General features: G+C 47.0%; 1 protein-coding gene across 1 annotated transcript in view; it reads right to left on the bottom strand.

Moving 5' to 3' along the window:
• Dip2b (disco interacting protein 2 homolog B) overlaps positions 1 to 12,613 on the bottom strand; it is a 197,562-nt gene that overhangs the window by 39,608 nt on the left and 145,341 nt on the right. The window contains 6 exon segments of the mRNA XM_036207630.1: positions 4,736 to 4,872; positions 5,648 to 5,787; positions 7,166 to 7,280; positions 8,618 to 8,737; positions 9,224 to 9,317; positions 11,389 to 11,453. Coding sequence (XP_036063523.1) covers positions 4,736 to 4,872; positions 5,648 to 5,787; positions 7,166 to 7,280; positions 8,618 to 8,737; positions 9,224 to 9,317; positions 11,389 to 11,453 — 671 coding nt within the window.

The raw sequence follows: 12,613 nt of genomic DNA, 5'->3' as shown, positions 1-12,613 counted from the left end.
TGTGGTGCTGTGGTGTGGGCATGAATGAAGCCCAGGGCCTTGCACAAAACCCAGGGCACGTGCTCTACCACTTGGCTCCATCCCCAGTGGCTCGGCTCATTCTCTCACTCACTCACTTTTACTTTTTCTCCCAGTCGCTATTTTGTTTTTAATTTTATTTTTATTTTATGTGTTAAGTATTGTGTGCTGGGATGTATTATGTGCACTATATGTGTGTCAATGCCCGCAGAGGCCAAAAGAAGGCACTGGATCCCCTGGAACTCGAGTTACAGGTGACAGCGAGCTGCTATGTGGGCACTGGGAACCAAACTCATATCTCCTCTACAAGTGCAGCCAGTGTTCTTAACCACCAAGCCATCTCCTCCTCCTCCCCCTCCTCCATCTCCTCCTCCTCCCCCTCCTCCATCTCCTCCTCCTCCCCCTCCTCCTTCTCTTCCTCCTCCCCCTCCTCCCCCTCCTCCTCCCCCCCCCTCTTCCTTCTCTTCCTCCTCCCCCTCCTCCCCCTCCTCCTCCCCCTCCTCCTCCTCTTCCTCCTCTCCCTCCTCCACCACCACCACCATGCAACTACCAGCACCAGCACCACTGGGCTTCTCTGTGTAGCCCTGGCTGTCCTAAAACTCACAGAGGTCCACCTGCCTATGTCTCATGAGTACTGGGATCAAAGGCATGCACCACCACTGCCTGACTCTTAGTTTATTATTTATTTATTTGTTTCTTTATTTTGTGTTTTTTTGACACAGGGTTTCTCAGTATAGCCTTGGCTGTCCTAGAACTTGCTCTATTGACAAGGCTGGACTCGAACTCACAAAGATCTGCCTGCCTCTCCTTCCTGAGTGTCACGATTAAAGGTATGTGCTACCACTGCCCGGCTCAGCATATTTTTTAAATACATTCATTAATTTTCTGGTTTATCATTACTATATTCTTGTCCTAGTAAAATGTTACTATCTGACTTTAGTAAAATACTAATTAAATTTACAAAACAAACCCTTTAGAAACATTTGTATTACTTTATTGTGAGGACATGTGTACATGTGTGTATGGGTGCATGTGTGTAACAGTATTCCTATAAAGATCAGAAGATAACTTGTGAGAGATTCTCTTCATCTACTCCGTGATTTCTAGGGACTGAAATCTGTTCATTAGGGTTGGTGGCAGGTACCTTTATCTGCTGCTGAGCCATCTCACCTGCCTACTGGACCCCTCCCCCTTTGTTTTTGAGACAGGGTTTCTCTGTGTAGCTTTGTGCTTGTCCTGGACTAGCTCGTAGACCAGGCTGGCCTCAAACTCACAGAGATCCACCTGCCTCTGCCTCCCAAGTGCTGGGATTAAAGGCTATTTTCTCCTTTTTCAGGTGAGGATTCATTCTACTTTGCTATCACTATATTTATACTGGAGATCAGAAATGTGTTCATGGGCTGGGGATGCATCTCAGCAGTACTGCACCTGCCTAGTATTGCAAGCACCACCGAAAATGTGTAAGAACTCTAGGCACACAGCTTCCTGTACTATCTCCAAATACCATTGGAAGGCCTGCAAGATGGTTCAGGAGGTGAAGGTATTGCTAGCCTGACAACCTGAGTTCTGTCTCTGGACCCTACATCAAGAGCCAGGTGCAATCTCACACATCTGTAATTCCAGAGCTGCTGAAGGAAGGTAGGAAAGAGAGACAGGGCAACAGAGTCCACGTGGCCAGCTAGCCTGAACTATACACTGCAGCAGGGACAAGAGAGACCCTGCTAAGCAAAGGAGAGGAGCAGGGCTGGTTAAGAGCACTAGTTCGTCCTGCAGAGGACCTGGGGTTGACTTCCAGCACCTACATGGGAGCTCACAGGTTCCACCTCTCTCTTCTGGCCTCCAAGGGCACCAGACATGTACCTGGTACATGGACACACAGTCAGGCAAAACACTATACATGTATATAGAATTTTTTAAATTAAAAACATCATAGAAGGAGAGAACTGACCCCCAAGCTGTCTGTCCTCTAACCTCCACACACACACACACACAGCTGTAGCACTCTTATGCCCCCAGTTCTCTCCCTTCCTCTCATATACATACAACAATACAACTCTGCTTGAAGCAGAGGCATGTGCCTAAAACGCCAGCTTCTCAAGAGACTGAGGCAGGAGGATGACAAATCTGAAGCTAGTCAGACTACTCAGCCAGACACCATCTCTACCAGCAAGGATCTGATTCAATGACAAGCATCACAAGCATGAGATAGTCAAGCACTTAAGAACAAGCCGGGAAGCCGGGCTGGGGAGGGTTCTGTGGGTTGATCCGAGTCAAGCAGTGGGTCAGTGACCTGAGTTGGGTCGCCAGAATCCACATGGTAGAACAGAACAAGCTGCTGCAAGCTGTCTTCTGACCCGCGCACACACACACACACACACACACACACACACACACACACACACACACACACGCTCGTGCACACAGACACACAACAAACAAAAGTTTGGTTTTTTTTTTGTTTTTTTTTTTGAGCTGAGGATTGAACCCAGGGCCTTGTGCTTGCTAGGCAAGCGCTCTACCACTGAGCAAAATCCCCAACCCCAAACAAACGTTTTTTAAAATCTCTTTAGAAACAGAAACTGTGTATGGTGGGTCACACCTATAATCCCGGCGACTCAGAAGGCTGAGGGAGGAGAATCACCAAGAGTTTGTGGCCAATCTGGGATACAAGGGGAGATATTGTCTAAAAATAATTTTTTCTTTTTTTTTTTTTTTTATGTGGTGGAGCTGAGGATCAAACCCAGGGCCTTGCAAGCGGTCTACCACTGAGCTAAATCCCCAACCCCCTTAAAAATAAATTTTAAAGAAGGAAAAACAGGGACTGAGAAGGCAACTCAGTGGCAGAGCGTGTGCTTAGCACGCACATGGACTTGTGCTGAATGGCCGACCTGGGAAGAAGGGAAAGAATGAATGGAGAGACTTAGGAACATAAAACGTACACATACTTAAGACGACGTGAGTAGTAGCCAAGGGACTGGTGCTGAACACACACCGGGGAAGCTACAAGCTTCCCCTGCTGCGTGGATGGGAACCAGCTCCGAGGGCCCAAGAGTGATGGCGCTGTGCTGGTGACAGTGACCCGCTTACTCTGCTGCCTCGGGCCTGAGAACAGGGGATGGCTATTCAGCCCTGTTCTTAGCCCCTCAGGCAGCACATGACAGACAACACAGATGCACTGTCACAGAGGAGAAGGTATGCTGTCACCAGTGACGGCTAGTGTGCAATCGTACACACCATTTCCAGATAGTGTTCAAATGCAGCTTCTGATGTGTGCAGACTCACTACCAGAGTGAGGCTCTGTTATAGAACGGGCAGTTCAGAGCTGAAAGTCAGCAGGACTCTTGCTTGTGGTGATACATTGTGTACCCTAATAAACTTGCCTGAGGATCAGAGGGCAGAGCCAGCCACCAGATTAGATATGTGTGTGAGTGTGTGTGCGTGCGTGCGTGTGTGTGCGCGCGTGCGCGCGCACAGAGATCCTCTGGATTTCTGTGAGTTCAAGGTCACGTTGGAAACAGAGCCAGGCAGTGGTGGCACACACCTTTAATCCCAGTACTGGGAAGCACACACGCCTCTAATCCCAGGAAGTGATGTCTGGGCAGAGAGAGGTATATAAGGTGTGAGGAAGCAGGAACTCACTCTCTTTAGGCTGAGGGTTTTGTGGAGCTAAGAACTAGTGGCTGCTGTTCGGCTTCTCTGATCTCTCAGCTTTCACCCTGATTTCTGGCTCTGGGTTTTTTATTAAAAGACCATCTAAGATTCGAACAACACCTGCTGGCCCGGACAAAAGTTCTCCAGTCCCTAAAGGTACCCAGACAATTAACCACTTGTTCTAATGTGCATGCTCACCAGGGCAACTTCTCATCCCAACTTAGCTTTGCAAGCAGAATGCCTACAGGAAGGCCATGAACTGTCTCCTTGGAAGATGCCGCCTGCTCTCAAACTGAAGCTTTACCAGCAGCTCCACTTGTCCTGACAGAGCCCCAGTACCCAGAGCAGTGCAGGTGCAAGAGAGGAATCAGTGAGCAACTGCTGAGGAGCAATGACCCTGTGACAAGTCAAGTCTTTCTGCATGTGCTCAAGTGCACATGCATGAGGATGTCTTCTTCTCTCAGGTACATTTTTCTGCTGAATGCAGAAAGACTGCCAGTCTGGCTGAGCGGCTTGCCTGGGGGTTAGGGCAGCTGCCATGCCTGCGGGGCTTCTGGGGATCCCTGCCTGGGCCCTCATGCCTCCACGGCAGGCGCTATCAGAGTCAAAATCTGGAACTCACAGACATACCACACCACTGCCTCTGTGTCAGGAGCTGACCCAATCCATGAGTAAATATCAATTCATTTAGTGTTCAAAACAGGTGAACTCTGTTTCTATTCACATTTTGTTTTGCTTTTGCGTTTTTTGAGACAAGGTCCTGTTATATAGTCCAGGTTGGTCTTGAACTCACAGTCCCCTGAACCCAGGCTCCCAAGTGCTGTGACTGCAAGTACTAGCCACCATGTCTGGTTGTCCCTCATATCTTAAGATAAAGGAACAGGGCATTCAGAAGGCTAAGAGGCTCACACAGCAGCAGTGAGTGGTGGAGTACAAGCTGACCTTAGGCACTGGGCTCCAGAAGACTTGGTCTCAACCACTAAGCCATTCTGTGCCGTCAGCTAGCAGGTCTCCCTAGTAACATCTGACCTCACCCAACATCTCCCTGTGAAATAACATCATGTACCTCAAATGTATTTTTGGTCACACCAGCAAGTCCAAAGTACATCATTCCTCCAGTCCTGGAGCTGACACAAATCTCTCCAATTTCATCTGTCTTGCAGAGCTGAGGAAGTCCATCTGGCTTCACAATGCACATCATGCCTAGTGCATAAAAAACACAACAAACAGAAGAATCTAGAAACCTGCAAAGTAACAACTTTGTTTTCAAACCCAGGAGTTGCACATCCACTGAAGTAGCATTAAGAAGTGTCACAGAGCCGGACAGTGTTGGCGCACGCCTTTAATCCCAGCATTCAGGAGGCAGATGCAGGCGGATCTCTGTGAGTTCGAGGCCAGCCTGGGCTACCAAGTGAGTTCCAGGAAAGGCGCAAAGCTACACAGAGAAACCCTGTCTCGAAAAACCAAAAAAAGAAGTGCCACAGAGAACCGTGGACCTGGTACCCACAGCCCTGAGTCACTGGTGCACCAAGGAGGGACTGCAGCAGCACCATGATGAAGTGGGTGCTAGCCTTCCCAAGGGTTGGTGTGGCACCCACCAGGGCAGCACCTCTGCCCTCCTGGGTTGGCAACTGACTGGCATCCCTTTCCACATGAAGAGCATAACCAAGCATGTTGGAGACTGGGAATTCACACAGCAGCAGTGCAGGGCAGCAGTGCAGGGCAGCATAACGACACGCTCACCCGCTAGGGGGCCCGAGGAGAGGATGTGACTAAGCATCGACTTCCAGATTTGGCCTCTCGTTTATCAGTCTTCTGTCTCTCCTCTAGTTCTCCCTTGTTACATGGTGCTTGGCATGGAAACCAGGGCTCTGGGCATGCTAGGCAGGCATTCCACCACAAGCTACCTTCCCAGAGCAGCGCCACTATTTCTGATGACAGATCTTAGGAAATCCCAATGATTGCCCTCACAACTCACCCCCAGGCATCACATGTCCCACATCCTGGACTGTCAGTGCTGAATTTTTATCTTCAGTATTGACCCGTATGACCCCATAGCTCAATCCATTCATTGAGAGAATGGCTCTTCCTGGTAAGGGAGCCCCCGGAACTCCAGGCCTAAAATGTGAAAAAAAACAACAACAACAAACCATCAAGCCAGGTCTATGCAAACACACACATACACAAACAAGCGAACAGAAAAGAACATGAGGGGCTGACAAGATAGCTCAGTGGGTAAAGGAACCTGCCATGCACGCTTCATAACCGGAGTTTGATACCCAAGTCCACATGTAGAAGGAGAGAATCAACTCCACCAGGTCGTCCTGACCACACACACCTGCTGTGGTATGTGTGCACAAACACGTGCATACACATGCACGCACACAAGTAAATAAATAATTTTTGAGGAAATTAAAAACAAAAAGCCAGGCATGGTGGCTCATGCTGCAGTTCAGTACTTAAGAGGCTGAGGCAGGTGGATCACTGCAAGTTCTAGGCCAGCCTGGGTTACACAGTGAGATTTAAAAAAAAAAAAAAAAAGGAAGAGAAAAGGGTGGGAAAAGAGATGGAGAGATGATCAGCATGAGGAGCAGAGTTTGGGTCCCAGCATACCATGTAACAAGCTGGGATCCCCAAACACCTACAAACCCAGGTCAAGGGCGCAAAGACAAGAGGGTCACTGGGGCCTGTCAGTGGCAGCCTAGCCAAGACGAGAGCCTCAGGAGGACCCCGCCTAGGAGGAATAGGCAGGGAGTGATTGGACCCTGACACCCTCTTTGGGCCTCTGCTCATGAGCACCAACAAGGGCTGATAAATAACAAGCTCATCAATAGGACACTTTCCTAACATGGCAGAAGCTAGGAATTCAGTGCCCAACATGGGGTGCGCGCGCGCGCGCGCACGCACACACACACACACACACACACACACACACACACTTTCCTTTAAAGAGAAAAGACTATGCTGGTGTGGAGTGCATATACTATAAAGGCGTATTTCCCAGGTCTGAGGTACAGTCAGAACAACAACAGACTACTTCTACTTACTATTCACAGGATTCTAAAGAGTAAACAACACAGAAAATCACTCACAAATATGACATAGAATAATTAAAATAAAATTCCAGTTTCTAGGTATACTTTTGGCAAGAAGAAAAAAGTGACTTTACTAGGTAAATTTTACTTTCAGGTATTTTTTTTAATAATTTATTTTTATTTTATGTTCACTGGTGTTTTGCCTACATGTATGTCTGTGTGAGGGGGTCAGAAGCCCTGGAACTGGAGTTACAGACAGGCGTGAGCTGTCATGCAGGTGCTGGGAATGGAACCTAGGTCCCCTGGAAGAGCAGACAGTGCTCTTAAACTGCTGAGCCATCTCTCTAGCCCCAGCTTTTAGGTTTATGAAGCAGAAAATCATTTACCTCCTTTCTCAGCATCTGGAAAAAGCACACATCTCATCCAGACATCAAGAGAACCGACCTCCTCAACAACAGTACCTGCGGATAGCTACAGTCATGGCCTCAGCAGAGGTGGCACATGGGCAGATGGCCTCAGGTCTCAGTCCGTGGCTTTGGAACAGACTCAGGAAAGCATCACAGGATGACACAGACCCTAAGGCGTGGGAACAGATCGGTTTAAAAGCAGAAACAACCGTTTCCCTTGCTGCAGGAAACTCACGGGTGTGCGTGACACACACACACACAAACTAACAGTCAGAACTCACACTGTACATCATCACTCATGGCGTGCAAACGGTGTACTGTGCCTGTGGGGGCTTGAGACATGTTCATCCAAGGCATGACAGGTCCCTGACAGTGCTTAGAGTTACAATCTGGAAAGGCTACCCCCACCAAGGGGACAGGGCAAGCTCAGAGAAAACACTGTAGCCAATATGCAGCCAGGTGGGCTCTAGCAGCCCTCCTAAGTATCTACTGTAACCAGAGCAAAGCAGCCATGCAGCCCCATCTACTCTCAGCGATGCCCTCTGACTCTTCCTGTTTAGATTCTCCATGTGCTTTAAGGCAGGATCAGTAAGTTCACTTAGGAGAAAGAGTTCAGCTTCCAATGCTCCCCCAAGTACCCAGTGGAGGACCAGCACATCTGTGCTATCCAGAAAAGCAGATAGCACACTAAGGTCTCTACAAGTTTCTTGCAAATTCCCTTTATTTGCTGCATGGAAGAATTTATACCAGGTTCATATACATATCAGGTCCAAACCTCTCCTTTCACCTAAGCGCCTCCCCTGGAGGATTTAAATAAGTAAGGCGTGGTTTCAAAGAGCTTCTAAGTCCATCGAGAGATGAATGGATAAACAAACGTGGTATGTCTATGATGCTCTCTCTACATGGCAATGTAAAACATGCCACTGAGAGAAGCCTCTCAGTACACACAAGGCTGCTTCACACCGCGCATGTGCACGCAGAGCAGGTGGACTATAGACTGTGGGCTGGAGACAGTGAGAGCAGCTCAAGAGCGCTTGCTGCTCGTGCTCAGGACCCAAGTCCTGCTGCCAGCCCCAGTGTCACAACAAGAGGGTCGGACAACCTCTTCCGAAGGAACCTGAACACATGGGGCATAAACGCAGACACACACAGAGACACACACACACACACACACACACACACACACACACACACACACACAGACACACACACACAGACACATTTATTTTTTAAATCTTTTTTTTTTTTCTTTTCTCTTAGAGGAAGGAAATTCGTGATTGTCTGGGCTGAGGGACACTGGAGAGGATGAACAGTGACAAACAGGGAGTGTGTGGTTTCTCTTAGGTTAACAGAAGTATTTGAAACTTCAGGCACGGTGATAACCGCACAGCCACAAACACACCGCACCACTGAGTCAGACAGACGTTGAAAACAGAAAAGCTTCTAGAAAAGGAGCAGATCACCCTGCCTGTCAGATGTTCTTGGATTTCTACACCCAGCACTCACAGGGATTGGCGCCATCGGTGACAATCAGCATCCGGAGAGAGCTCAGGCTCACGTCCCTCTGGTCCCGATGGGCCATCATGGCCCAGTGTAGGTCCCGACACTTCACAAGAGCTACTTTGGCTACAGATCAAAGGGGAAGAGTCATGACACACAGACACGCTAAATGTGGGCACAGATTTAATATATTACAAATAAGAACATTTTTACTTATTTAGTAATAGTTCTTGGAGAACTATCTTTTTTTTTTTTTTTTCCCGGAGCTGAGGACCGAACCCAGGGCCTTGTGCTTGCTAGGCAAGCGCTCTACCACTGAGCTAAATCCCCAACCCCGAGAAAAATTTTTAAAGTTTAAAAAAGACAGTGTAGCAAGTGTCATATTCAGCCCCTGCACAGTCAAGGAAACTCTGACAACACAGCATTCAATAGCGCTAACTATGGCTCAAATTCCAGAGAATTCAATTTGTAAGAAAGAATACAGGGAGATAAAGCAAACAGCTTACCTACAATAACAACTCCAAAATTTGGAAAGCCACCAAGGCAAAGAACTGTTTCTCTACAGGGCATACTTCCACTAGTTTCAATTAGCATGTGGATGTGTGTGATTACCTTTGTGGGCATGGACTCTTTGAACCCAAGAGAGAGGACAGGTCTTCATAACAGAGTAGGGTACACTAATTGTATGCATCTTATTCATTACGTTCTGAAAGCAAAGAAACATATGAAGCAGTCAATACAAACATGTCTGTAGCACCTTCTGTTGTCTTGACATTCTGCTAACAGTGTTATGAGTATTACTCAAGTCCACCCTTTCAAAAGAGACTCGAGATACCAGCAATAGTTCCAAAGCACCTCCAAGAGCTGCTCTAAGCCTGGTTCGCTCCTCTCTCTCCCAGGGCATCACAGTGACGACACCCATCCCTCCAGTCCTTCGTCCACGAATGTGTACATACATGTGACTTTAGAAACACACAGTATTTAAATGTAAGCCACCATAGGATACATGTATTAACACTTGCTGCTTTTCACTTCTACTGTTTCATAGATGAGTCTATGCACCTCAGAATCAGGGGGCTACCAGTTCTCTTTGTAGGGCTGCACATGTCAGAACCAGTGTGGAAGCAAGGCATCTGTATTCCCATCCACTGGCATGTATACAACTGTTTCTCTAGGGTAGACATAGAAGAGAAGCCCTGCTGGGTGCAAAGTTGCTGCTTTCAGAGAGTTAGCAGGCACTACCCAACTGTCTGTCTGTCTGTCTGTCTGTCTGTCTGTCTGTCTCTCTCTCTCTCACACACACACACACACACCCCAGGCTGAGGGAAGCAGTGACAATGGAGTAACACTATAAAACATGGTATTAGCTCCCCAGTTCCTAACAGGTCAAGAGTTTGTACAAATAAAGCTGAGAGAACTGAGGGTCAGGCAGGGTGCTGCCCTCCTGCCCATCCACACCAAGGATGTGAGATCCCCAGAGACGCCAGAGTGCAGAAGAGTAATCAATCAAGCCCGTGTTTGCAATGGATGGTGTGTGTGCATCTGTGCGTGTGCATGTGTGTTTGAGATGGTTCTACCTGGCTTGGAATTCGAGTATCCCAGGCTAGACTTGAACTCATGGTGATTTTTCTGGCTCAGCCACCCAAGTGCTAGGTTTATAAGTATCAGCCACCATCCCCAGCTAAGCCTGAGACCAACCACACGGTCACCATTTACATGCCCTTACACATAAGGTACCATCCCCTTGCCTCAAGTCCTAGTGCTGGCATAGACTCGGTTTCAGGAAACAATGTTCTACCTGCACTGGATTGTAGAAGATCCCTTCGCACATAGTTATATTTGTTTTGTTAACTTCTAGTTAAAAACAAAAAGAGTAAATAGACTAAAGTCCTCTTCAACTTCATGGTCCCATACTTTTCCTTCCACCTAAATGGTGTCATATATATATATATATGTAATATAGTTTTCCCAAAGAAATTACCCTTCCAACTCTACCACCCAAAATCTCTACCTAGGTCAACTTAGCTATTTCCAAAGTTCATCTTGGCTGTCACCTCCTCATGGACACTCCCGGAGGACAAGATGAGAAAGACGCCATCCTTCTCTGACACCCACAGCGTGCTCCCTCCTCCTATTACAGGAAGCACACACATACACCCCCACTTCCTTGTTACACTCTTCTGTGCTCGAAGCATGTAGTTTTGTCTTTTTCTTACTGTGTGTATACATGATGGGTGTCCATGAGTGTTCATGTATGGCTGTGAACCCGTGTGCCATGCTGTGAATGTGATGGTTAGGTGACAACCTTGGGCATTGGTCCTTGAATCCGGCAGGGTCTCTTTTATTTAATTTAAATTAATTTACCCCCTCTTCTTCTCTGGAATTATAGGAGGTTGTAATCTACCTGATGTAGGTACAAGAAACTGAATTCAGGTCCTCTGCAAGAGCACCCAGTGCTTTTAACCACTGAGCCATCTCTCCAGCCCAAAGCAGGGTCTCTTGCTGTTCACCACTACTACATCAGACTACCTGGAATAAGCTTTAGGGGATTCTCTTGCCTCTGCCTCCAATCATCCCACACTGGAATTACAGATGTGCACTATTGTGCCTGTTTTCCATGGATCCTGGGGATCTAAGCTCAGGTCCCCATGCTTATGTGTCCTCTACAAAATGCCTCTGACATTCAGGAGCTTCATTTGCAACCCCAAGAGATATTTTGTCATAGAGCCTCGGCCTCAGGCACATCTTACTATAAAGGCCCCACCCCTACAGCTTACCGCAAACATGCCATGCCACAGCCCAGCATCCTTCTTGAAGTCTAAAACATTTACCACGGCCTCTCCTAGAAAAGAGAGATAGAGGGAAACAAGAGGAGGTCATGCTGAGCAGGAAATGCCAATCACATTCATGCCCCTCCTGAAAAACAATCAGGAGATCAGAGTCTCTGGTTGCTGAGACCCCTACAAACTGGCTGGAGGAGGGTGACAGGGTGATGTGGCCATTACAGAGACACTAAGGTAGAAACACTTTAGCATTTAGGGGCATCATTCAAGAGGTTTTTCCTAGTGAAATAAGGAACATGTATTTGTTTTAGAAACTGGAATTTTCACAAATATATGTAAAAATCATACTTCTTTGAAAAACATGAAATATTGTTCTATATAAAACCCCATTACACACACACACACACACACACACACACACACACACACGCCTTTTTCTAGGTATATCTACAGATAGATTAACAACAAAATAAAACAGGTACACATAAAATTGCATCTAATTGTTTTCACTCGATGATAAATTTCTCCATATTTCTAATACTCAAGAGCTTGAGTCTCAGTGCCCCAGGGCAGACCCTTTGAATGAACATACTGGAACTGGACCCTGTCTGTGACATTATGATTCTTCTCATACATGCATATGCACATATTTAAAATCAGATAAAAATGTTGCTCTGAAATGCACACAGTCACCCTTCACTCTACAAAGGGAAATAAAACACTGAAAAATGAATGTTACTAAGAACATCTGGAAGTACATGCTGAAGCCAGATCTGGAAGCCCAGGCCCATGATTTTGGCACAAAGGGGCTTGAGGTGGAGGCCAGCCTGACTTGACTGTAATTATGCAATATATATTTATATACCAAAAGGTTTACACTCTTTTTTTTGAGACAGGGTCTCATCTCATACCATAGCTCAGGCTGGCCTAGAACTCACTATGTATCCCAGGCTAGCCTCAAACTGACACTGTTCCTGCCTGTGTCAGTATGTCAGGACTACAGCTGTGGACCACATCACCTGGCTCAAAAGGTTTTCTGTTTTAATTTGCACCTCTGGACCAATACTTAGTTGGAAGCTCCACATGGGAAGATGGAGACATCTAAGCCCCACAGTACAAAACACATGGTTAATTGAGGTTTTCTATTTCTGCACTCCAGAAATCAGACTTAAGATCTGGTTTGTCCAGAAGTTTATTTAAATTACAAAAATTTTTTTTT

Source organism: Onychomys torridus, chromosome 16 (genome assembly GCF_903995425.1).
Source record: "Onychomys torridus chromosome 16, mOncTor1.1, whole genome shotgun sequence".
Lineage (NCBI taxonomy): Eukaryota > Metazoa > Chordata > Mammalia > Rodentia > Cricetidae > Onychomys > Onychomys torridus.
Note: the sequence above shows the minus strand (reverse complement) of the source record. Positions and strands in the feature narration are given on the sequence as shown.